General features: G+C 38.9%; 1 protein-coding gene across 7 annotated transcripts in view; it reads right to left on the reverse strand.

Moving 5' to 3' along the window:
• FGD6 (FYVE, RhoGEF and PH domain containing 6) overlaps positions 1-26,143 on the reverse strand; it is a 109,667-nt gene that overhangs the window by 2,022 nt on the left and 81,502 nt on the right. For 4 of the 7 annotated variants that reach the window (XM_082350417.1, XM_082350414.1, XM_082350415.1 and 1 more), the window contains 12 exons: positions 23,067-23,117; positions 19,870-19,928; positions 19,716-19,787; positions 18,931-18,999; positions 18,314-18,397; positions 17,111-17,190; positions 11,076-11,178; positions 10,445-10,591; positions 9,506-9,608; positions 7,642-7,769; positions 1,963-2,091; positions 1,182-1,330 (listed from right to left, as the gene is read on the reverse strand). In XM_082350417.1, the coding sequence (XP_082206543.1) occupies positions 1,182-1,330; positions 1,963-2,091; positions 7,642-7,769; positions 9,506-9,608; positions 10,445-10,591; positions 11,076-11,178; positions 17,111-17,190; positions 18,314-18,397; positions 18,931-18,999; positions 19,716-19,787; positions 19,870-19,928; positions 23,067-23,117 (1,174 nt within the window). Of the gene's footprint in view, positions 1-1,181; positions 1,331-1,962; positions 2,092-7,641; positions 7,770-9,505; positions 9,609-10,444; positions 10,592-11,075; positions 11,179-13,728; positions 15,673-15,692; positions 16,981-17,110; positions 17,191-18,313; positions 18,398-18,930; positions 19,000-19,715; positions 19,788-19,869; positions 19,929-23,066; positions 23,118-26,143 lie in introns of those variants that run through there. The other 3 variants (XR_014233320.1, XR_014233319.1, XM_082350418.1) reach the window with 3 other exon arrangements.

Below are 26,143 nucleotides of genomic sequence, written 5' to 3' on the forward strand. Positions count from 1 at the left end.
ATAATGTGCAAATACAGTAACGCATATGATATTAACCTAAAGAGAAATTTATAAATTAGCCTGTATTAATTCTAAATAACAAGTAAGCTGACACCCTTCACCCAACTACATTCAGCTCTGTCTTGAAGGGCTTTCTATCTTGTCAACTTAATGACATAAAGATATATATTCAAAAGCTTATCAGCTTGATGATGAATTCAGGTAAAAATGATGAGAAATATAATATCCAACAGAATTTTAGGGCAATTACTATTTTATCCAAGTAACTATTTTTTAAAGAAAAAATAGTTGTGTCATAATTTTAAAATATTCTTTAGTACCCAAAAGTACCTGATTATTATTCAGGAACATATGTAATTCTGGTACATTAATTTTAACTGCCTAAAGAAAAGACAAGCCTGGCTTATTTAAAGTATTCTTTTTGATCTGCATGCACTTTTAAAGCCTATTGAGAAAACATGAGCACCTCTTAGTGAAAACAAAATGTATATTTTGTGAGGCCAAAATGAAAATCAAATGAAAGGGAGGTGAACTGAATTGTTTTGTTCAGAAAGGACATCAGTTTCACAGAGATATGCTTCTCTATGTTAAGCAATCTCATGACATCTAAATAAATATTCTTGTTGGAATTTTGAAGAGACTATTTCAGCCTTTTCCACCTAAAATGATATCCATTTCTTTCTACTCAGTCATTGGGAACAGCATGGGAGCCTCTTAATGTGTTTGACCTTTTCCCCAAAGGAGTAAGTCAGCAAGCAGCTGTTTAAACCCCTGCTGTTCCATGGCACAATTGAATCATTGGATTGCCAAAGTCCCAGAATGTTTCAAGAGAAGATTCTTAACCTCACTGGAGGAGAGGTCAAATAACCTCAGCTTCCCTTCCTTTCAGCAGAGGAGAATCATGCTGCTTCCTTGAAGGTCATGTGTACACAAAATATTTTGGACAGAACTACCTATTTTCTTTTCCTCTCTGCCTCCTGAAAATATTCCAGATACTCTTGCCTGTCTTTAAAACAATTCTAAAGAGTTTGAATAATACGTTAAATTCTTTCTAAATTGTATGTCTGATTTAAATTCTTCGTTGTTTCCATGCATGGAAGTAGGTTATTTTTAAAATCAATCAGTTAAAGTAACAACTTGAAATCTAATGTATGAAAGAAAAATACGTCTAAATTACTTACTTCTGAGCCGAGTGAGCATCATCTGCTTTGAATACATAAAATAACATGTTTTTGTGCAGTAACTGAAACACTCTCGACTCTGAATTCTCATCTTTGACTTGAGTGACAGTGAATCCTAGTAAAGGTTGACTCTCCAAAGCTGCCACGTCCTAAATTTACAAAGACACAAAAGGAGATGGGTTTCTAAACTGATACAAAATTCAGATCTGCAAACTCTTGATCTATATAACTCTAATTTAATTTCAAATACATATATATAAAACAATGGTAATTCTAGCAACTTATTCACCTTTCATTTATTCAACGATATTTATTGGGACACCCCTGCCTCACCTACACCATGAGCCAGACACTGTGCCAGACAGTTTTCAGTGTGTTCATATCCACTGTGAAATAATGTGAAATAATAATTTCACATTATTTCTCTACAACCACAGGAGGTAAGTAATTATATTACTTTCATTTTATGGATGCAGAAAACGTAGCTCAGAAAGGTGATACACCCCAGTCCCATCGAACCTCTGCCTTTAGTGAAGTAATCAGTAGTCACATGACACTCCCCAAACTTACATTTTAACACTATGGAAAATTCCTAACAGCTCTTTAGATACAAAACAAGGACACTTTTCATGTCAAAAATAACAGCAACATCTCCCCCCTCCCAAAGCAAAGCAAAACAAAAAAGAGACAAAACATAAATTAGGCAAACATTGTAATTATTTCCAGGTGGCACTATAAAACAAGACCCTCAAATTATTCATGTTTAGATTTCAGATCTTACCTCACTTGCAGCATACGTATATAGCACTTTATTTTTTATGACAAACCACAAGTGTTTCCAAGGTTTTTTATTGCCCTTTGATCTGTACAAGTAGCCACTCATAGAAGAATCTTCTGTGTTCGCTGATACCTAGGTAAGCAAACCCCACACACAGTTTAATCGTTTTCAGACAAAAACAAAATTTAAAATCACAAAATTGCTTTTGATCATTGGCGCTGAAAGCAATAACCATAATAAGAATATCATGTTTCAGAATGAAATTGTTTACTTTCAAAATCTGCTACTGTACAAATTGAACACTGCCATGCCATGAGCATAAAATCCTTCCTTTTAGAAGCAATTCCAGAATTTTTTCTGGTTTAACTGTGCTTGCATGTATGTGTTTCTTTGTGGGTTCACCTGTATTTTCTCAGTTGCCAGAAGATGAATAATAATTCCAAATGTCAAAAATGCCTTTTATTTTTTTTTAAGATCCATCCACTTTATTTTTTAACATCTTTATTGGAGTATAATTGCTTTACAGTATTGTGTTAGTTTCTGCTGTACAACAAAGTGAATCAACTATACATATACATATATCCCCATATCTTCTCCCTCTTGCATCTCCCTCCCACCCTCCCTATCCCACCCCTCTAGGTGGTCACAAAGCACTGAGCTGATCTTGCTGTGCTATGTGGCTGCTTCCCACTAGCTATCTATTTTACATTTGGTAGTGTATATATGTCCATGCCACTCTCTCACTTCGTCCCAGCTTACCCTTCCCACTCCCCATGTCCTCAAGTCCATTCTCTACGTCTGCGTCTTCATTCCTGTCCTGCCCCTAGGTTCTTCAGAACCATTTTTTTTTAGATTCCATATATATGTGTTAGCATACGGTATTTGTTTTTCTCTTTCTGACTTACTTCGCTCTGTATGACAGACTCTAGGTCCATCCACCTCAGTACAAATAACTCAATTTCGTTTCTTTTTATGGCTGAGTAATATTCCGTTGTGTATATGTGCCACTTCCATGTCCTGGCTATTGTAAATACAGCTGCAATGAACACTGTGGTACATGACTCTTTTTGAATTATGGTTTTCTCAGGGTATATGCCCAGTAGTGGGATTGCTGGGTCATATGGTAGTTCTATTTTTAGTTTTTTAAGGAACCTCCATACTGTTCTCCATAGTGGCTGTATCAATTTACATTCCCACCAACAGTGTAAGAGGATTCCCTTTTCTCCACACCCACTCCAGAAAAATGCCTTTTTAAAGCTGTATTTTGGGCCAGTATATGTTGTTTATTGCTCTTCTTATTTTGGGTGTTAGGGAAAATTACTTAAACCTTTAACTCAGTTCCTGAAATAACTTTTTGGATTTCTAAAAACTATATCAATAGAAAAGTAAATAGAAAATTCTTTTTTTTTTTTTTTTGGCCATGCCTGCGTGGCTTGCGGGATTTTAGTTTCCTGACCAGGGATCAAACCCGGGCCCTGGCAGTGAAAGCACGGAATCCTAACCACTGGACCACCAGGGAATTCCCAGAAAATTCTATTATTAATGATGATTTTTTAAAAATATTTATTTATTTATTTATTTATTATTTTTGGCTGTGTCAGGTCTTATTGCGGCACGCAGGATCTTTCGTTGCTGCGTGAGGGCTCTTCGTTGCAGCACTCAGGCTTCTCTCTAGTTGTGGCTCTTGGGCTCCAGAGCATGTAGGCTCTGTAGTTGTGGCACGCGGGCTTAGTTGCCCCGCGGCATGTGCGATCTTTGTGCCCTGACCAGGGATCGAACCCAAGTCCCCTGTATTGGAAGGCAAATTCTTAACCACTGGACCATAAGGGAAGTCCCTTAATGGTGATTTTAAAGATCAGTTTCTGCTCCCCAAGTTTTGGTCTAAAAGAAAAGAAGCTTGTTTTGCTTCATAAAAGGCTGAAAGTATTTCAATCTTTAGGTAAAAGACAGTAAGCCTTCAGTGATTATAATGTGGCAGTTGAAACTTTTCTCTTCTTAAATATAGGAAAAATAGAGATATAAAAGCCAAGTTTAGGAACTGCCTTATTGGTGGTATGGTGAACAGACTCTCAAGGTGGCTTCCCACTGAGAATCAGGCTGTTGTAGCGTCTCCTCCACTCCAGTGTGGGCAGGACCTGTGACTGCTCCTAACCGATAGAATATGGTGAAGGTGATGGGCTATCACTCCCATGATTATATTACATTACATAAGACTCCATCTTGCTAGCAGACTGACTCTAGAGACTTTCTACCATGCTGGCTTTGAAGAAGTAAGCAGACATGTGGGGAAGCCCACGTGGCAAGGAGCTGAGGGCAGCCCCTAGGAGCAGGGTAGATCTTTCCCTAGTCAGCCTCCAGATGAGAACTCAACACTGGCCAACGGCCAACACCTTGACTGCCGCCCTGAAGAGATCCCATCTAAGTTCCTGAGATAATAAATGTGTGTTGTTTTAAGCCACTACATTTGTGGTAATTTGGTACAAAGCAATAGAAGACTAAGAGAGATGGGGTCTATGAATTTTAAAGTATATCTTTAATCATGTAGTAATTGTATTAATTTCTTATACATTTCATAAAAAGGATGATATATTGTTTAGCGGAAATTTTATTTATTTATTTATTTATTGGCCACACCGAGTGGCATGCGGCATCTTAGTTCCCTGACCAGGGATCGAACCCATGCCCCCTGCATTGGGAGCGTGGAATCTTAACCACTGGACTGCCAGAGAAGTCCCAAGTGGAAAATTTATATCTAATGTTAAATTAGAAATATCTCTCAAGTGCAAGTAAATTTGTATACAGAAATAACATCCCTGTATAAGACTACTAAGTAATTAAAAAAAAAAAAAACTAAAATGTTTACATTCAAAGGAGGTTTCTCTTAAAATGTAGTCACATTGGGATACCCACTATGTACTTATGTTAAGTGTTACTATCATTGCCCAAAATATTTTGTACATTACTCTTTGGGAATATTTTACAATTAATTTATTAGCCATACAAGATTAATCCCAATACTGAATAGTCATACATAGTCCTCTATTATCTTTTTAAAAGCAAAATTGGTGTTAACCAGCTTAATCACCTAATTGATTCACAAAACTTTCCTTCCAATGATTTATTTAAAAAATAAATGGGTTTCCCTGGTGGCGCAGTGGTTAAGAATCCGCCTGCCAATGCAGGGGACACGGTTTCGAGCGCTGGTCCGGGAAGATCCCACATGCCACAGAGCAACTAAGCCTGTGCGCCACAACTACTGAGCCTGCGCTCTAGAGCCCACGAGCCACAATTACTGAGCCCATGAGCTGCAACTACTGAAGCCCGCGTGCCTAGAGCCCATGCTCTGCAACAATAGAAGCCACCGCTATGAGAAGCCCACGCACCGCACCAAAGAGTAGCGCCCGCTCGCAGCAACTAGAGAAAGCCACGCACAGCAACAAAGAACCAAAGCAGCCAAAAATAAATAAATAAATAAATATTTAAAAATAAATAACAAATAAAAAATAAAAATAAAAAATAAATGAAATCCAACTCAAGAGACGCAGCCTGCCATTACTGAGGGTGCTGAGGCTCTGAACGTATGTAATTCTAAAAAAGAGGAATTTCTAAAAATGTACTGAACATCACTGGAATAAGAACACAACTTCCTAATTCCTCAAAAAGTTAACATAGAATTACTGCATGATCAAGCAATTTCACTCCTAGGTATATGACCAAGACAAATGGAAACATAAGTCCACGTGGAAATCTGTACACAAATGTTTATAGCAGCATTATTCACAATAGCCAAAAGGTGGAAACAACCCAAGTGTCCACCAACAGATGAATGGCTAAGTTGTAGTACACACATAAAAAGGAGTATTATTCAGACATAAAAAGAAACAAAGTGCTGATACATGCTATAACTTAGATGAACCTTAAAAACATTGTGCTAAGTGAAAGAAGCCAGACACAAGGGTCATATATTGTATGACTCCTTTTATATGATAGATCCAGAATAGGCAAATACATAGAGCAGATTCAGGGTTGCCAGGGGTTGGAGGGAGGGGGTAGTGGGGAATGATTACTTAGCAGACACAGGGTATTCCTATGAGGTGATGAAAAAGTTTTGAAATTGGAGCAATATGGCAGTTACACATCACTGTGAATACACCAAATACTACTGAATTGTATATTTTAAAATGGTTAATTATATGTTATGTGAATTTCACCTCAGTTTTAAAAAAAAGACAAAAAACACAGCTTTCTGAGGAGACTACTTTGACTTTTATAGCACTTAACTGGATAAATTTCCCCGTGTGACCACAAAGGAGCAAGGCAATGGCTCTCAAACTTTAGTAGACATATATCTGGATCACCAAGAATTCTGGTTAAAGTTTCTGATTCCATACAGTGTGGGTGGGTCCAGGAATCTGCATTTCTATAAGTTCCCAGGCGGTGCTGCTGCCGCTCTGGAGGATGTTTTGAGAACCAGTGGAGTCAAGGGAGAAATGGCTGCAGCCAGGAAGGCCTGTTTGTGTGGCTGGGTGGAAAGATGTACAAAAAAGGATTGGAATTAGGTTGAGTCTAGTCTATAGACCATAACGAGTTTTGGTAGCCAGTGCTGTGGAGTTTCAACTAAAGAGGGGAGCACAGGGAAGAATTATATTTATAAAATGTGACATCAGCATGGAGAGGTGAAAAATTACAGAGAACTTAACATTAATTTGGTTGGTTAAGAACATTAAAGTTTTTGAATGTAGATTTAGATTCAGGAACTGTGTGATGAAGAAATAGAGCTCAGGGGTATTCACTCAGTTGGCTTACCCAGTTCCACATGAAACTTGGCAAATGGAACTGTAAGTCCTATTCTTACTATATCATGAGATTGGCTATAAATCACTTCCTAGTGTTTCAATGGCCATGATGAAATGCACTCAACTTTATATGAGAAACACGATCCCGGTCAAATTTTTAGAGCTGTTTGCTTTTCCATGATAGAAGACCTCCACAGCAACCAAGCAAGAGAACAGAATTTAAAACTACTCTCCTGGCCACAAAACTAGCATGGATGGAACTAATTAATAAAAATCAAAATAGGAGTGACCAGAAAGGCAGGACTGTCTAAACTCTTGACACTGGCTGACTGAACACCTGAATTTGAGGAACTGGGATAGGATATCATTGATGCCTGTGGATTTACTCCAGTGGCAGGTCTAACTCTGTAGTCTATTACCACTTAAAATTTTTTCTTTTAAGTTAAAGGAAGAACAACGTACTATCAGTGATATCAGCTGTATATAACCAACTAACGCCTATAAAAAACAAGCCATGCAGACGAGTGAATGCTAATAAAATGCCCCAAATGTTCTATAGACTTCTTCCCTCTCCTCAAAGGAGAAAGGAAGGGGTCTCCTCAAAGTAATTTTAAAAATTCACACGTGTCCAAGTTATCTTTCCTTTCTATCACTGCTATAAAATGTTCTCCAAACCTTTCAACAGCCATTTTCTAAATGACTCGGGTCATAAGGGAGATCAAGCAAGATAGTGAGGCCTCAACCACATCCATCACCAGTATTAAAATGCATGTCTTAATAGTGGTGGGAAATGACGTCTTCTTTTATGAAAGAAAAATAGTGTATTATATGTGTATGAATAATTCAGCCTCTATCAGGTTGCAAGTCTAATGGAAACAACACTTACTTCTTTGAGAGCAGCTGGGATTTTTTTCTGTTTCCTCCCTGATGGAATACTATGTAAGACTGACGATAAGGTGCTTGAAGGAGATTTGTGATTTCCAGGAGATCCAATCTTAGGAGAGTGCTGGTGATCTAAAACAAATCAGGTACACTTATATAACCAATGGCAAGCATTCTGCAATTCAATTTAATCCAAGTCAATAAACGTTGTTGCATAAATATCCATGGAAGGATACTTAAGAAACTTATGACACTTCCCCAGGCTGGAAGTTGAGTGGGAGGAAGACTTCCCACTGTCTATGATTTTATACTTTTCCAACTGCAAGCCATATGAAAGGATTGACCTTTTGTGCCTTAAGAATTATGAAACATGTTTATGTACTACCAACTTAAAAAACAATTGAAAAAATTTCCCTCCTGACTTTAAAAAAAAACCAAACTGACAACATCATTTAGCATCTAGATACATGACCAAATAATATTACAATGAACAAAATGCTAGAAAAGGGACTGTAAGACAAGATGAGGAAGTAATTAATTTTCACTGCAGAGGTTCAAGGAAAGCTGGGAAAAGAATGAGAGTTTTGAGTTAGCAATAAGGTATAAGTAGGAGTTTGCCAAGCTAAAAAGCGGAGGAAGAACACTCCATGAAGACGAGTCAGCATAAGCAAAAGCACACAGATATGAAATTAGATCATCTATTTGAAGGTGAGGCTGGGAAAAAAATGGCTGGTTCTAAGGACTGTCTTTTAGGCAGTGGGAAATCAAAGGCCTTTTGGGCTGGGAAGTAACACGAGCAGACTGAATTTAGAAAAATAAATCTGGCAGTAGGAAAGAGGAAGGATTTGAAGCAGAAAAACCTGTTAGGAAATTAGGACAGTAGTCCACGTGAAAGATAATGAAGGCTTTGTTAGGGCTGAGGTGGATAAAGAATTCAAGAGCAAGACAGGTTTTTCAAACATAAATTTGACAAGATTTACTGACCAAATGGGTGTGTGTGATGAGGGAGGAGTATTCAAAAATGAATTTTGAATGTTTGAGCCTATACTATATACCCAGAGAACAAAGGGAGGAACATAAGGGTGGCAAAAGATTAGGTGGATGTGTCTTTTTGGAAAATGTATACAGATAATAACAAACGATTCCTCTATAAACAAATGGATTCTGAAATGGCCTGTCATCTAGTTATATTCATTTAGCTATTCTCATTGATGATGAAAAGCTATTCTTCATCAACATGAAGGATAATCTTTTAAAAATTTAGATCCTATAAGTTTCAGGATCTCGTCCCAAAATATAGACCTGAGCTGCATTCACCTTAACTGTAGGGATGGATACTTGCAAATAACGAACAGGCAGATATGATTTATCATTTTGTAGTTGGCAAAAAGCTGCACATTTAGATGTAAAATAAAACCTCACTACATCAGTCCAAGTGATTAGAATAAGGCTAACAAAGTACCACCTAGTATGTTTCCATAGAGAATTACTTTACTAATAGATAAAAATGATTTGTAATGAGCACACAGTTGTGAAACTAGAAACCAGAAACTTAAAAATTATTTGGAAGTTAAAGTTCCCCTGTAACTACTCCAAGCATTTTATCCTGTGATTACATTTCTACAATCAGGATCCTCAGCAAAACCGTTTTCAGAGTAAAAATAAGTTTCAGTCCAACCTTTCTTGGAATTACCACAAAATATGAGTTAAGAAAGCTTAACTAAGTTAAGAAAGCAAGATACTTAATATTTTGAGAGAAGTATCACCAATCATATTGCTAATGTGCCTAAGATGATTCTTTCAGAAGGTTGTTTGAAAGTATCTGGGGGATAATGGAATTTTCAATTAAATCTTTACTTATATATTACCTAATTTCTGCAGTTCTTGGAAACAATGTTCACATACTCTTGCTGGTTGATTTTTCAGGTAATCTAATCCATATTTATTTGATGAACAAGCTTGGCATACAATCTGAAAACACACTGGAATTATTTCATTTAGAATAACCTTTGTATCTAAACCATCAGTTACGTTACAATTTATAGTTCTGTCTACTTTTCAAAACCTTTTCATAGTCACTGAGTCTGAATAAAAATTCAGTGGAGCTCAGGCATGTAGGGAACTCACACACAATACCACACTTGAAGAGGCTACAGATTATTACCGAGTGCTTACTACAGCTAATAATATACTAAAGGCGTTAACATGTGCAAAATGTTTAGAACAGTGCCCGGTGTGTAGTAAGTCCTGTGTTAGCTGTATTTATCATCTTCGTCATCATCGTCATTGTCATCATCACTGCTGCAACTATGAACACCTCTGCTGTGCCTCTTCCCAGTGTCTGGCCCAGATTAAATGCTGTCTAAATAAGACCCATTAAATCTTTACAATAACTCTCTGATGTCATTGTTACGATGCTCTTTTTACTAATAACGTCACGAAGACTTAGAAACATCACTAGTGATAACTTCAACACTGAAAGTTTCCTCCTATTAAGAACTTAGTATTTAGATAAATGCAGTTTCAGTAATTATCTGTAAATGTGAGCATCTATTTAATTTGAATTTATTAGTTTTTTTAAAAATGAACATGATCTATTATTGACATTCTGAAGTAATCTTGGGCTAGGAGGAGCTAAGTTCCCTAATAAGATTGCCTTGTGCCTAAATATTTAGAGGAGATACCAGCCACGATTCAGCATCTCCCCCACCCCCCCCAATGGTTTAGAAGGAGAAACATGCTTCTTCGTTATGTACAGCGTAGAGCTATTGAAAATCACAAGGGAGGTGAGTGTGATCCTCTCCAACCTTTCCGCAGGCCCGGCAGTGATGTCGTCTCCAGGTCAGAGTAAATTCACTTGTGCAGATCATACACATCGTAGCTCTGGTATCAGGAATCCAGATGGGAGCCTTGGATCCAAGAGGACTAACTTCGTCTTTATTTTCTGAGTCGGCCTGTGGAAGAATGACTTCTGATTATCTCTATGCACACTGCCTGCTACAGCATCAAGCCTTTTTATTTGGACTGGCAGCTCACAATGCTGACGGTATCATGAAGGATGTGGATGAAATATGAGCTATCATATTTTTTATGTTATTAGGATATTAAGATTAGCTACATTCCAACAATCCTCTAGTGCAAAATTAACTTTAAAAGATGCCTGTGGTAGTGCAATAACAGCCAATTAGTTTCTTCCTTAAACTAGATTGTATTTTCTACAATGAGGTTTTATAACTAGAAAAAATATGAATGCACTATATGCTATCATTGACTTGTAGTTAGACATTAATAGAATGAATATTTAGCTCTGAAATTACGCACACACCTCCAATCCTTCTGTGAAACACATGTTGCTTTTCTAAACCCCTGGGAAAAGTTTCTTTAAGGTAAAAACTATTTGAAATGCACTGCAAAAACATAAGAAGGAAAAGACAATACCTCATCAAGACTCCTACTGGGACAGAATGTGATTCTTTTCTTGGCATACTCTTCTATTGACCTGGAAATCGCTTCTAGCCATTCATCCCTTTCTGGGGCAGAACTGTTGGGGGCAGAAGAAAGTTCTATCAACCAGATGTCAGCTTTTATTCTTTGCCTTTTTCTTATGTCTTTTCCTTCTGCCATGGCAACAGATTCCACCACCCTCCAACAATGCTAGTCACAGGCAACAACTCTGAGGTTTACGTGCACAAATAATCAGAGCAGGCATTAGAGAACACGCGGCATTTTAGCAAACACAATGCTTTTTTTCTTTCCAAAAATACCGCTTTCTACTGAAAGGCTTTTGAAGTCTCCTAAATTTGGAGGTATTTTTGTTTGGTTTAAGGGCTATTCATGCAATTAATAATTATGATTATCAAAAGCCATTATTATCCTGAGATATAATCCTAGAATTTAAAAATATTCCAAGAATCAAGTTTCAAATCCAAATTTACAGCATAGAATACTAAATATTTTTAGGTCACTAAATATTCTAGAAAGGGCACTGGAGTAAAGGAAACATATTTTTGGTGTCATAAACAGATGCTGAAGGAGTGGTTAATAAGGGAAATAGCCTTCAGTGGTTGTTAGGGCTCCCCTACCTATTCGGCCCATCACATTTTCTGTTCTAAACTCTCAGTTCATCAGGAGCTATGCGACTTGAATGTAGATGGAAATGGGTCAAACAGGGGGAAAGCCTGCTCAGAAAAACACATTCTTGTTCTCCGTTTTTGCAACCACACTTCCCTCTAAAAAAAATTCTATGGTAACTCAGAATCATCACTGGTATCGCCCATTTTGTTTTGCATACTCAAGAGGGAGAGGCACATTTTAGGTATTGTGTGTGTATGTGTGTGTGTTTGTAGAGAGACAGAATTTAATAATAAATTTAAATCTCTATCATGATAAAATCCATCATAATAATGGGAATGTGATTGTATAAGAAAATGTGCATTTTCCTTTTTTTAAGAGAAGCATACTAAAGTAGGTAGGAGTAAAATGACCTGATATTTGCAATTTGTTTTAAAGTACTTTAGAAAACAGGAAAATTTGTGGCAGAATCTTGGTAATTTTTGAGTCTGGGTGACTGAATATGCAGTTTCATTGTATTATTCACTCTAATTTTAAGTATATTTTAACTTTTAAATAATGACTCTAAAATGAAAAATTCCATCAAAAAAAAATGATACAAATAGGCATATTTTGATGAATCCAGAGCAGGTCAAGGAGATAACTTTAAAAACCACTCACCTTCCCCACAATAATCATTCTCAGAAATGTATCTTCCTACTAAATGGCTTCAGTGCCTTTTAGAAAATGCACTCATATGGATGTTAAAAGGAAGATATCCAGTTTACAAATAAAATTTTAAAACTAGTATATTTCTCAAAGTTTCATTATATACCAAAACCAAAATAAAATAGAAACAGCCCCTCTCTCTCTAAACCAAACAAAACCTGCCTCAGTTACCTCTACTATTCTATCATCACTGCCCCAACTAGCTGCCGCTGATTTAACATTTACTACATTATCAGCCAACTATGCTGAATGCTTTCTTTGCAAGTATCATCACCTCTCATCCTCAGAGGTACCCCATGGAATATACATTGGATCTTACACTCCATTCCCCCAATCCCAACGTCACACACCATCACCATTTACAGAAAAGCAATGTGAGGATTTGAACTGTTAGATAATTTGCTTCAGATAACAGGCTCTGTACTAAATGGTGACTTGGTATCAGACCCAAGTGTGGCTAAGGATGGAACCCTTCACCACCATGTCACCTCTGGCCTCTGTTCCTGTTCTCTGAAGGACTACGCTATGAGAACACAGGCTCAGGTTCCAAGTAAACATTCATAAAATATTACTGTCCCCCCTGCCCTCTCTCCCTCCCCAACTTTTCACTGGAAAAAGTAACAGAAAGTCGAGAGGCAGATGGCTAATTTGAGGATTGCCGTCTGATTTTTCTGGAGCCCTGGGAGCACGTGGAATGTGACTCGACTGTGCAAATCATGTCACATATGCTGTTCTTTCATTTAATCATTCCTGGCTCTCTCTTGTGTGGGGTTCTGCCAAAACAATGTTTATCAGCTGATAACACATTTCTCATAGACCACACACATTTGCCTACAGCATCGAGTGGAGACGTTCTAGCTCTGCCTTTGTGACATGGCTAGTGGAAGAATCAGCATCTTCCTCGCAGAAAAACACAGTTAAGCCAAGTATTCTTTTCTTTATGGAAGGTAGACATTACCAGACAGCAAATTTGCATTAAACAAGCACCATTTCCCCAATGACTGGAAATAATTTCTAAGGGAAAAAACTCTCCAACAGAAGAGATTTCTGGTGTGTTAGACCTTGCCACACTATTTACTTCTTGTGTTAACTGTGGGATGCAACTTTGAGGTCCAAAGGCCACATCACTTCAGTTTATTTAAGTAACATTTACTGGGAGCCTTCTAGGTACTACGCCATGAACTGGGCACACAAAGTACACTTCACTTGCAAGGGCTCACATCTAATCGAGGTGAGACATAAAGTCAGGTAATAATTGCCATATGATATAATAAATGTAAGATAGCTAAGTAACATAGAAGTAGTTAATTACCTTATTTGGGTAGCAGGGAAGGCTTTGCAGAGGTGATGACTAAGGCGCTATTGGAACAACTACAGGTGTTTGACAGGGAACTCTGCGGTCTCCCTGGGCACCCTCAGCCAGTCTCCTAGCTTTGATCATCGTCTCGAGGCTGATGACTCCTCAGGATACGCCTCTAGTCCAGTCTTCCTTCTGACATCCAGCTCCTGACATCAACTGCCTCCTTGATGACCCCATTTTGATGATTTATAGGCACCACACATTCAATATGCACATCTGAACCTAAATTCCTGATTTTTCTCCTAAAGCTGCACCTCTCCCAGTTTTCCTTATCACAGCAATCCAATACGCTGTACGGGCTGGAGACTCACTCTTACTGCCTCTCTCTGTCCCATTACTCGTCTCTTTCAGTTCCCCTCCCAAACCATCCTCCACAGAGCAACCAGATATTCTTTTAAAAAATGCCAATACGATCACATCATTCCCTTGTAGAAACCTTTCAGCGGTTTCCTGTGGCTCTTAGGCTAAAGACCAAAATCCACAAGACGGTTCTGCATAATCTTTCTCCCTGGCCCTCCAGGTTTATCTTGGGTCACTCTCCCTCTCATTCACTATGTCCGTGACACACTGGCCTTTTAGTTCTTTGAATACACCATGTCCCTTTCCACCTCAGGACCTTTGTACACACTGTTCCTAATGGCCAGGAGGCTCCTCCTTTTCTCTTTGCCTAGCTATCCAACTCCTACTTATCCTCCTTAACTCAACAGACACAGGACTTTAGGGAAGCTCTCCCTAACTGCCCTTTTCCCACCAAATCTAATTTAAGATCCCTTGTTTTACAGCCTCATAGCACCTGGTAGTTTCCCTGTATACTACTTAATCTCCCTGATAATTGACTGTGGTAATACTTGCTAAGTGTATGTCTTTCCTAATGGACTGTAAGCTCAGGGAAGGAAAGGCTCTTTTCACTGCTCACTGTATCCTGATGCCTAGCAAAACGCCTGGCCCAGGGTAGACGCTCCATATTACTTATTGAACAAAGGGATGAATTCTAGGTGGAGGTAGCCACCTGCGCAAGGCAGAAGGATGTGAAGTAGGCTGGCATGCATGGAGAATCATTAGCAGATCCATGCTGATGGAACATGCCATGCTTTGGTGGGGTTGGTGACAAGGAGAGTGAATGGAGATCAGGCTGATGAGGCAGACAGGACCAAGATCACAAGAGGCCTCCTATCCCTTTTTTACCTGTTACACAGTACCTCAGTGTGGTTGGGGGAATTCAGAAGGAGAGCCTGGCATATTGGGTGGCATTCAGTATGTGTTTGTTCCCTTTCTTGCATGCCACCTTAACCCTCCTGTGGAAATTTACTTTTCTTTTATCAACAACTTTCCAGTTTTATCATTCTCCTGCATACCCCACATTCACTCCATCCTGATTGGCTCTACCTGATTGAACCATTTCTTACAACTATAGTCCAGACATCACCATCTACAACCTCCTACCTGGTCTTCCAACTTCTACTCTAGTCTCTGGTGGTCTACTTCTACAAGGCAGACAGTGTGCTCTTTTAAAAATAAAAATGAGGTCACACCAATTCTTAGCTTAAAACCTTTGGATGGTTTCCCATCACACTTAAAAATCCAATGATCTTACTAAGGTCTAGGAGGCCCATCTGAAAAAACACTCGACATCCAGATATTTACCTGATAGGCAACCAAAGAAAGAAAGATCAACCATCATTTCCTGAATTGTTTAATTTTTAATAAACAGAATTTTGTTTTTATAAAAGCCTATTTTAATTAGAAAACTTAAGTGCAACTGAAAACTTAACTTTCCTATAGGCATGTCCTCTTTGGATCTTTGAAAATAACTTTCTTGATTTTAAGAACCAAGCTTAAGTATTTGCCAGGAGCCTGATGTACAGGGACTTGATGTTCTTTGCACTTTTGTTCAAACTCAAGAAAGAAAGAAAAGAAAGAAAAAAAAGGGCATAGTTCCAGGTGATCAAGCATTAACTTTTTTTTTTTTTTTTTGGCCGTATGGGATCCTAGTTCCATGACCAGGGATCAAACCCATGCCCCCTACAGTGGAAGTGCAAAGTCCTAACCACTGGACCGCCAGGGAATTCCCCTACTTTCACTTTCTAAATACTGATCTGGAGGATGCTTCAGGTGCCCCCTCCCTTGACGGAACTCTACTTGCGCTAGCTGGTAGCTGGGAAGCACTTGACAAACCCTGAATACAGGAATTTGTCTTCTCCTGTCAACCTGAGATTTGGTGTCAGGCAGCAGTGGCCATTCCATTTCAGAAGAGTGACACGACCCAGGGAGATGCTCTTGCGGTCTGATTTGGGAAGTCAGCATGGTTGGTCTGAGTCCTTGACATCCACAGACATAGGCAATATCAGAATGGTTAAAAGCATGAATTTTAGTGTCAGATTCAAATTTCAGCTCCACTGCTCTGCTACTTAACAGCTGGTTGGCTTTTTTCACCATAAAATGGGTATAATAGTAGTAACTTACCTTAAAAGGTTATTGTGAAGATCTGATGAATTAATACACAGAAAGTGCTTAGGATAGTCCCTGGCACAAAGTAAGCGCTACATCAATGTTTGCTCCATTTTTATTATGTCAAAGGTGAGATCTGAGAGCCGCCCAGACTTGTTATGCAGATTCAGCAGTGGAGCAAGCTATGGCTGTTGGTGGCTCTCCCTTCACCAGTCAAATCCTGCCACACATGCACTTCTACCACTCAGCCAAAACTGAATAATATGCGTGTCTGAGTCACACAGCCCCAGGTTTCCTCAGTACTTGATTTACATTATGGTAATATATTTTGATTTACATATAAGTCACTGTAGGTTCCGATTTGAGGCAATGTGGTGTGTCACAATAACAACAGATTTAAAAGCAGAAAGTTTCTACCTGTATCCTGACTTTGCCAGCTATGCATCCTTAAGAAATCAACTCAATTTTTCTGTAACTTAGTCTTCCTCCTTTTTATGACACCTACCTCAGTAGATTTGTTATGACCTCTGAATGTTACACGAAAGCTTCCTAGTAAACTATAAAGCACTAGATGTTTTTAAAAACATTACGTTATCATTGTAAAATGACTTGAAATAACCACTTTAAAAAAATGATCAGCAAAGCACTTTTCGGCATTATTATTCCATTCAGAGGAACATTTTAGTCTTTGTACTTCTAGCACACTGTTGCATCAGCTCTTAAGACATTCTACCTACATAGTAAATCAAGAGTAAACTGCATGGTATTAGGAGAGAAAAGAAAGGGAAAAAAATAAGTTTACTAGTTAACCTAAATGTGAAAAATGCTGGAGATGTCTGACTCTGCAATACTGACAAATGTTCACCTATACATTTTAAAAATTTACCTGGCTGAGAGTATGAAGGAACGTTCTACACTTTCAATCTTTAGTTCATTCTGATATGCCTCTTGGGTGGGTTTTCTGACCTGGAAGAAAACAAAATGATTGAGCAGACTCATCCAATTGAAAACCTCACTGCTGAAGCACAGCTAAAATTGCCCAATGCCCCCACTGCTGACACCCACGGCCAGCCTTCATATCCAGCTTGATCTACCATCACTCTCCCTCATCTGCTCTGTGCTCCAGATGAATTTAAATACCCACATACATGAAGGCCCAACTTCCCCACCTTCAGGCCTTTGCTCACACTATTCCCTGTACCTAGAATGCCTTTCCCTACATCTCAGCATGGCCAAATGTGACCAATTCTGTAAGGCTCTTGGCTCTTCCTCCAAAAAGACTTCCTCAAGTCTCCCTCTTCCTAACTACCACCAATCCCTCTACCATGTCCCACCAAAAGCTGCACGTTCTTTATTTTCTGAGCTCCCTCAAACTTTAACTGTGCCTTTATAGTGATATTTATTACAATCTATTTTATAGGTATTGATATGCAGCGTATTAGCTTCCCAACTAGTTGCTAAACTCCTGGAGGGATTGGAGTAGAGGTGGAGACAAAAGAATGCTTCAATTCATCTTTATATTTTTCACTAAACCGATAACACATTTTGTTTATAGTAGTTCTCAGTAAATATCTTATGACTAAATTAATGTATGAGGGAACAAATAACTACAAAAATGAATAAATGAACAAATGAACAGTAACACATGGAGAGAGAAGAGACAGGGATATGAGAAGATGATTATCTTAGGGCTTTTTCTCTAAATACATTTGGGTAAAAATATATCTTCTAGGGCTTCCCTGGTGGCGCAGTGGTTGAGAATCTGCCTGCTAATGCAGGGGACACGGGTTCGAGCCCTGGTCTGGGAGGATCCCACGTGCCGCGGAGCAACTAGGCCCGTGAGCCACAACTACTGAGCCTGCGCGTCTGGAGCTTGTGCTCCGCAACAAGAGAGGCCACGATAGTGAGAGGCCCGCGCACCGCGATGAAGAGTGGCCCCCGCTTGCCGCAGCTAGAGAAAGCCCTCGCACAGAAACGAAGACCCAACACAGCCAAATAAATAAATAAATAAATAAATAATAATTAAAGGTGCTAATAATAAAAAAAAAAAAAAAAAAATATATATATATCTTCTAACAGATGCACAGACCTTCATTCCAGCCAAGGAGAGCATGTTGTTCAGTTTGTACATCCCGGACTGCACCGGTGTTGTATACAACAGAGCATCATTAAACTGAAAGTAGAAACATTTCATAGGGCAAAGTAAAGCAACAAATTTCAGCTACAAAGATATTGGTAAGATACAGGAATAAAGGAACAATATTACCTCTTTGTTTAAAACTCTCTGAATACTTATATTCTGCTTATAAAACCAGAACCACCTAGAATGTACTATTAGAATATTACTAGAAGGCAATTTCTAGAAAATGTGCTTTCTTTCCAAGTTCTGTAACAGATTTAACGTTTTCTGAATTCTAAATCCCACCTAAGGTATTATAATCTGCCAAAACAAACCACTGATTGAATCAATTTTTCCAAATCAGAGATGAAATAAACTAAACTCAAAAAGGAAGTGAATTTCTAGTTGTGTATCATACAAGACTTTGTTTCCTATACTTGACATGCAAACAAGCAATCCAGCCAGTCAAAGATCCTACTAAAACTGCTGTCTGAATGTGCCAATCTTATCTGTCCTGAACAACCATCTCCTTTCATTAAGCAATTATCCCTGCCTCGGGCGCAACAGAAACACACGTGGCCACTTACCAGGAAAAACATTCGGGGCTGCATGACTTTCCGAGATAGCTTCATCAGAATTCCTTCTTTGAGAAAAACCTGATTCATCCAAACAAACACCCATTTAGTACCCTCACAACACAACTACAATATACATATACATGTAATTTCCTTTTCGACCTTCTTTCCCCAGAATTATTTTGTGTGGAGGCTGGGCAGACATAGTTTCCTTGTTACTTTTTACAGCCATGGCTTCTTTTCAAACCCTGTAAGTCACTTAGGAATTGGATAAGCCAGCAGAGTTTCATAACTCCAATACTGAGCCCAGGGGTACCATATGGTTTGAAATGTAATTGACTGAGTGTGTACTTGATCTTGAGGCATAGCCAACATCCTGACAATTGCACTTTGTAATTTTCCTGAATTCATTCCCTCAGTCACTTTTGTGCTCTATGAAGAACATCAAAATACCAATTTTCTCCCTCCCCTCATAATCTTCTCTTACATTAAAGATTTTAATTGAAACTGTCTTTAAAGCTGTGTGAGGTCAGCTAGTATTACACAATAAAATGATCCTATTTAATCAGTTACTCTGTGGGGTCCCTTGCCATTCTTCTAATTGAATTGGACTTCTTGTCACAATGACTTAAATCATGAATGTTTTGAAAGGATAGAATGAACTTAGTTGATCCAGATTGGGTCACTGAAGAGTAACAATAACAAATAACCTATTTTCATAACTCAAATGAAAACAGCTACAAATGGTGCCTAGATCCATTGTATTAAGTTTGCAAAAGGCAGTCTAAAACACTTACCCGTCCAGGCTGAACTATTTCATGGTGTCCATTTAAGCTGTACTGAATTTGCATAAGTTTCTGAAAGTTGTCCTACAGAAAGAGAATGCAGAGCATATGAAGGCACGGGCTCCCAGGTTCAACAGTACAGCAGCCGTGAAATGAAGATACTTACTCCTTGCTTCATGGTGTCATTGGCATGGTTGGCTACCTCTATAACAACAGCAAGGGCATCTAAAATATGTAGGAACAGAAGGGGCATTCGATCACTATCATTACCAATGAATTGCAACACTGAGCAACTCCAGACGACAAGACAGCTAGTTCACAGCCACGGACCACTGCAGGAGACCAGTTAACTGCGAGTAGGCAGAAATACAGGCGATGCGGTTCGATGAGAGCAAAACCAAGGAAAAACAGTACTTATAAAACAATGAGCCAAAGAAAGACTCTAAAGATACATTACAGACCATGTGTATCAATAGTATGAACGTCAGGGTTGTTTTGTGCTGAGAGTTGATTATTCTGTTGAAGTTTATAAGGATGGATAGGATTTTACCTGGAAGCTGAGGACCATTCCAGGATAAACTGCCTTGGGAGAGAAGGATCCTGGGATAGGAAACCAGAATTATGAGGACCAGCTATTTAAGAGGGTCAGGGCTTGGCTGCCTTCTCTTAGTCTGATCCCAAGAGGGAAGAAATGCCACATGGAAGCATACTAGACCTTAGGAAATTACACACATTATTTTGTGAGTTGGGTTATTTAGCTTCACCTGTGTTTTATTCTTTTTATTAACCTCTTGCCTTTATTAAATGTTTTTGAATGCTTCAGTTTGTCATCTTCATAACTAGATATAAAGGAAAAAGTCTATACTTTGTCTCCTTTTGGGCTACAGTTGTTCTCAATTCAAGACAGTAGTGTTCCCCTAGGGACACTTGGACATGTATAAGATAATTTTCGGTTGTCACAATGACTGGGAAGGTCCACTGGCCTTTAATGGGTAAGAGCCAGGGATGTTAAACATCCTGCAATGCTAATTAGAAATCCACACAAAGAAGGTTATCTCATATGACAGAAGCCCTATCATTGAGAAAAACTGGTAAGAGTGTTAAAGAAGGAAGCATGCCCTTCTGAGGCTGGTGTGGCAATGACAGTAGTCGTCACTAAAAGGACTGTTAAAAAAAAAAAATCTATTTCCAGAAAGGGTTTGAGGTGTTTTGGTCCAGCTACTATACCTACCAAGGGATACTCTTTCTGGTACCAACCCTGGAGGTTCCTATAGTCTTTAAATGTATTATTATCACCATTATTAAAGGAAAGCTGTATTTCCTTATAGAGACTCAAACCACGTATCAGAATTTACTGTATCTGGCTCTCATCATGGCAGATATTCAAGAGGTGACCTTGGACACATTCCCTGCTTTCTGGCCTGCTTGAACTTCCAGCGGACAGGGATAAAAGCTTTAAAATTTAATGAATAGATGAAGTAATAAAGCTGCTGCTATTTGGTCACCTGGCCTCCAAGCTCTGACTTCTCCCATCCATTCTGCAATTCTACTTTCCTCATATCATCCCTTTAAGAGGCCCTGGTGACTCTGTTCCTTTAACTCTTCTGCTTATCTTCCAAAGGTATATTAGTCTCATTTTCCCTCACCCTTGGGCAATCTCATCACTTTACTGCATTGCCTCTGGCCATACAGTGCACATCACTGTTCGCTGCTTATCCTAAGCCATGTCTTTGTTAAAGTGTGTAATTTTCTTTAAACAAGCTCCTTAATTTCTGACCCTGTATTTGTTTTACCTGCAAAATGGAGCTAATAACTCACTTTCCTTGAAGGCAGAAGCCCTGGGACAGATGTTTTCTTGAGGCCCGATCTGCTAAAATCTGTCTAAAATATTTATCTTCATGAGACAGACTCTGACCTGGAATGCCCACTCTTCCTCTCGTCCACCATCTCTCATCAACTCATCTCTGGTTCCACTTCTCTCTAAGCAAAGCTCTGCCTCTTCAATCCTCACACTTTCCTCCGTCTTCCAAATGATTCTATACTGCTAAGTGCATCCTTACTTTAAAGCTATCTGCTTTTTCTTTATCTGACAGGTATCATAGACTCTTCTCTCTCTTTTAATATTTCTTTATTTATTTCGTTATGCCGGGTCTTAGTTGCGGCACGTGGGCTCCCTAGTTGCAGCATGCAAACTCTTAGCTGCAGCATGCACGCGGGATGCAGCTCCCCAGCCAGGGATCGAACCCAAGCCCCCTGCATTGGGAGCGCGAGTCAGAACCACTGCGCCACCAGGGAAGTCCCTATCACAGACTTTCTTCTTCAACTAAATTATATGTTTACCAGAGACAAGAAGCATGTCATGTCCCCCACTCCAAACTTTTCCTTTAAAAAAGCACCTTTAAAAGCATAACACTTGCGAATAAAAGATGTTACAGAAGTAAAATGATTAATAGAATGAATAAGAATCTCTACAAAAATGGGTTAAAAACCTTTCAGCTTTGTAATCTGATAATGTAAAGGATGCACAAGAATGTGATCAAAATTCATAAAATAAATGCCGTGGAGATGGATTTGTCTAATGTGTTTCTGTAGATTAGAACCAGGGATACACCTATGACATTTAAAAGAGGTAGTTTGGGAATAAATAGAAAGAAACACTACTCTCCTAAACAGAACTAAATCCTCGTGTGTGTGTGTGTGTGTGTGTGTGTGTGTGTGTGTGTGAGAGAGAGAGAGAAAGACAGCAGACATACATGCAAACACACACAGACACAGACACACACAGTGGATTATCCCATGAATATCAATGAGTCCCTTGTATTGTAATGGACTATTTTCCTTAAGTACTACTGGGGTGAGGGGGTGGAAGGATGGTAAGGCTAATGCCCATCATTAAACAGTCCCAGAATAATAGACTATTTTAGACCTTATCTCTAATTTGTGTAGTTTGGTCACTTCATGGACTCATGATTTTAAAGCTTGAAAGGACCTTGCAGATCAACTGGTTCAATCTCTGTTTTTGAAAGCAGTGGACATCTAGAGAAGGTGAGTGCACCCCAGCACAGAGAGACTGAGCCCAGGAGGACGAAGCTCCCTGACCACAGACTATGCTGGGACCACTCTCTCAGGAGGCTGGCTCCAATGGCTGCCTGACCATGGGCATCTTTTGCCCCTATAATTTCACTTGCATCCAGCACCACTTTATCTAGTTCTATTTTAATCTGCCTAAAACAGAGTTTAAAAAGGCTTCTTATGAATAAAACACAGTTTTGTATGTGGGTTTTGTTACGTTTTTACTTTTCAGGTTCAAACGAACATAATATAAAAACTTCTATAACACATGAGACCACAAAAATTGTTTACCTTGAGTGTCTCTGTAATCTCCAGCATCTTCTAAGAGATTTTTTAAATAGTCTAGAAAAGGAAAAAAAAGTTATGGTATTTAGTATAATAAAGCACTAAGGAAAAAACATTTGTCTTTCTTATTCAATACTCTAGTCAGCCTTATTGGTTAATATACATATTCATTCTGTTTGTGCTACCTTTCTAAAAATGAAAGAATAAAAGCCCTGGGATCAATTTGAAATCAGGACACAGAATCAGAGCTAGAAAGAGGCTGAGAGGTTGCACTGGTGATTTTAGAGATGAGGAATCAGGCTACCGAAGACACGGTGTCACTCAAGTAATACAACCTCTCTGTGGCAGAGCCAGGACCAGAACCCAAACCCAGGTCTCCGGATGCCCAGTTCAGCTCTTTAACTCCAACACGCACAAAGTACCTTAATCTCAAGATCAGATGCATGTTTAGTACCAAATTTCAAGCATTAATAGATTGAATGTCTAAGGAACTCTGAGATTTGGCAATCTTAAGAGTCTAACAATGCCCAGAGCACCAGAAAAATGCAATACATATATCTAGACCAGTGGTTCTCAAATGGGGGCAGGTTTGCCCCCCAGGAGAAATTTAGAAATGTCTGAAGACATTTCTGATTATCACAACTGGGGAAAAGGGGATGCCACTGGCATCTAGTGGTTAGAGGCCAGAGACACTGCTAAACATCCTACAAATGCACAGGACAGCCCTACAACAAAGAATTATCTGCGCCAAAATGTCAATAGGGCTGCAGTTGAGAAACCCTGGTCTAGATGAAGATGGTCTGTAAACGAGTAACATGGTATATAGTGGTTCTAGTAATACGAAAAAAAATTTAAGGCAATAAGGTTATATTTCATAAATCCTGTAACCAAGGAATGTTACAGGATTTCAAGGTAATACTTCCTTCTCTGATGAGAAATGCTGGATGACTTCCCATTAACTCTCAGGTTAAAACAAATTCTATTTCCTGGAATTTCAAGTCCCCGCTACATGGTCCCTGTTGACTTTTCTGCTTTTCTCTCTTGCTACTGCCTTACACAGGCCCTTTGTTCTTAAGTCTGATTCTGCACAATTCCTTAAACACTTCCCATGTGTTCCCTGGCTCCATGCTTTTTGTCTTTAATGTTCCCTTCTTCTGAATCCTTTCTCTGTCTCTGCGTATAAAAATTCTACCCGTAATTCTTCAAGGCTCATCTCAAATTCCTCCTCTCTTACCAAACTTTCCATTTGAAAGAAATATTCTTTCCCTTTGCATAACACATTACACAGCAGTTACTGTATGCCTTCTATCATTTTCTTTTTCATTAGACTCAAGGCTCCTGTGGGCAGGGCCTGCCTACATCTGATTCATCTTTCTATCTCTCATAGCACTTAGCCAGAGACTTTGCATGCAAGGGACAAGAAATGCTTAATGAATTTTAAAAAATGATTTTTTTTAGACAGGACTGTGTCTTATTTTAGGTAAAAGGCAATAAAGGCTGAAACCAATCCTAATGCCCATGGGAGTTGGGAAATGGAAAGAGGAAAGGCATATTAAAAGACTGAATGCATTTGTATCAGATCCAATCTCCATTTAGCAATATTATGGAACAGATATAATTTCATCCCATGGATTTATTAAGTCATGCTCAAAGGCACAAAGGAGAACTTGGACGTTAGTGACAGATTTTCAAACTTAATAGACGACTAACATACACACCCGACTGCTGAAACTATACATCTTTGACACAGTGATCCAAGAACCTGTGTAAGTCTAGACATGCACATTATAAATACCCAGCCCTGGCAACAAGCCACAGCGAGATATCGTGTATGACGACGTTAAGCTTCTGTGCACCACAGCATAGGTTCCACCTTGCCAGAGACCATCACAAGCAATTTAGATCTGAAAGTAATCTGAACATAAAAGTTGGAGAGCAATTCTTCCAACCAAATAAATAAGAAACCCACAAAAATTAACAAAATACATTGATTATACACTACACTTAGCCTCATCTGGAGAAGAAAAATGAACTTAATCTCACTCTGACCCCACTCAGAATGCATTCCATATATAAGCCACGTTTAGTGAATCCAAATATTTAACTTTTCCATGAGAGCGACAGGGTTAGGGAGAAAAACCTACTCTTCTTGGGCTACTTCATTAATCAAAAGGGATGTTCCTTAAAGCTGCAGGTAGCTGAAGAGTGTGGAAATGAAAGCAGATTTACCTAAGTATCAGATTCATAGCAAGTTCCCATTTTGTCTTCAATTCTTCTTGTTCTTCAATACAGAAGCATATCCACGCAAGCTGAGACATTTCTCTAAACCAAAAGAGGTCACTGGAAGATGTCCATATTAGGAAATCCTGACCTCAGAATCACTGTGCTGAGCCCAATAATCTTCTGAGTTACGTTTTCTTTCCTTGTACTCAAGCTCAGCTGCTGCTCGCCAACCTAAACTTTTAGGAACGAAGTGGAAATACACAAACTGGCTGGGCAGAAAACCCACGATGAAAATGTTGCAAAATCATGTTATTAATCAAGGAGAAAATGGGGTTAAGGTTTACTTTCCTTGCCAATTAAAAAAAATCTTAAAACTCAACTTGCAAAATTCACCTTTCCAAAACTGAATTTTAGAAATTCAACTTTCTCATGTATTCATCCATATTTTCAGGGCATCTCACTGCAGTACCTACTCCTTTTGAGAACTTTTACCTTTTCTAGGAAGACAAGACCATGATCCCCTCAGTTAAGAATCACTAGTGCCTTAACTACAGAATGAGAAGAACGAGACTGATCACCCTGAGTCAGATGGAAGGAGCAATGGAATCACCAGCTGCCCCAGTGACTGTCATAACCCAGGTGAAACGCAGGAAGGGAAACCAGACAGACACTCCTGCATTGGTCATTTGGAATTGTTTACTACATATCATTTAGGTCCTAGCATCCTGCTGGAGCTTCATTAAAAAATCGAGGAGAGCAGAGGAGTCATCTCAATTTGCCATGTTGGACTTTTAGTATTCTATGACTTTCCTGTTTCCACCAAACCAAACAAGGATTTTTCAAAACTTCAGTAATAAAAA

The sequence above is a fragment of the Balaenoptera borealis genome (assembly GCF_965194805.1).
Source record: "Balaenoptera borealis genome assembly, chromosome: 13".
NCBI classification, from domain to species: Eukaryota; Metazoa; Chordata; class Mammalia; order Artiodactyla; family Balaenopteridae; genus Balaenoptera; species Balaenoptera borealis.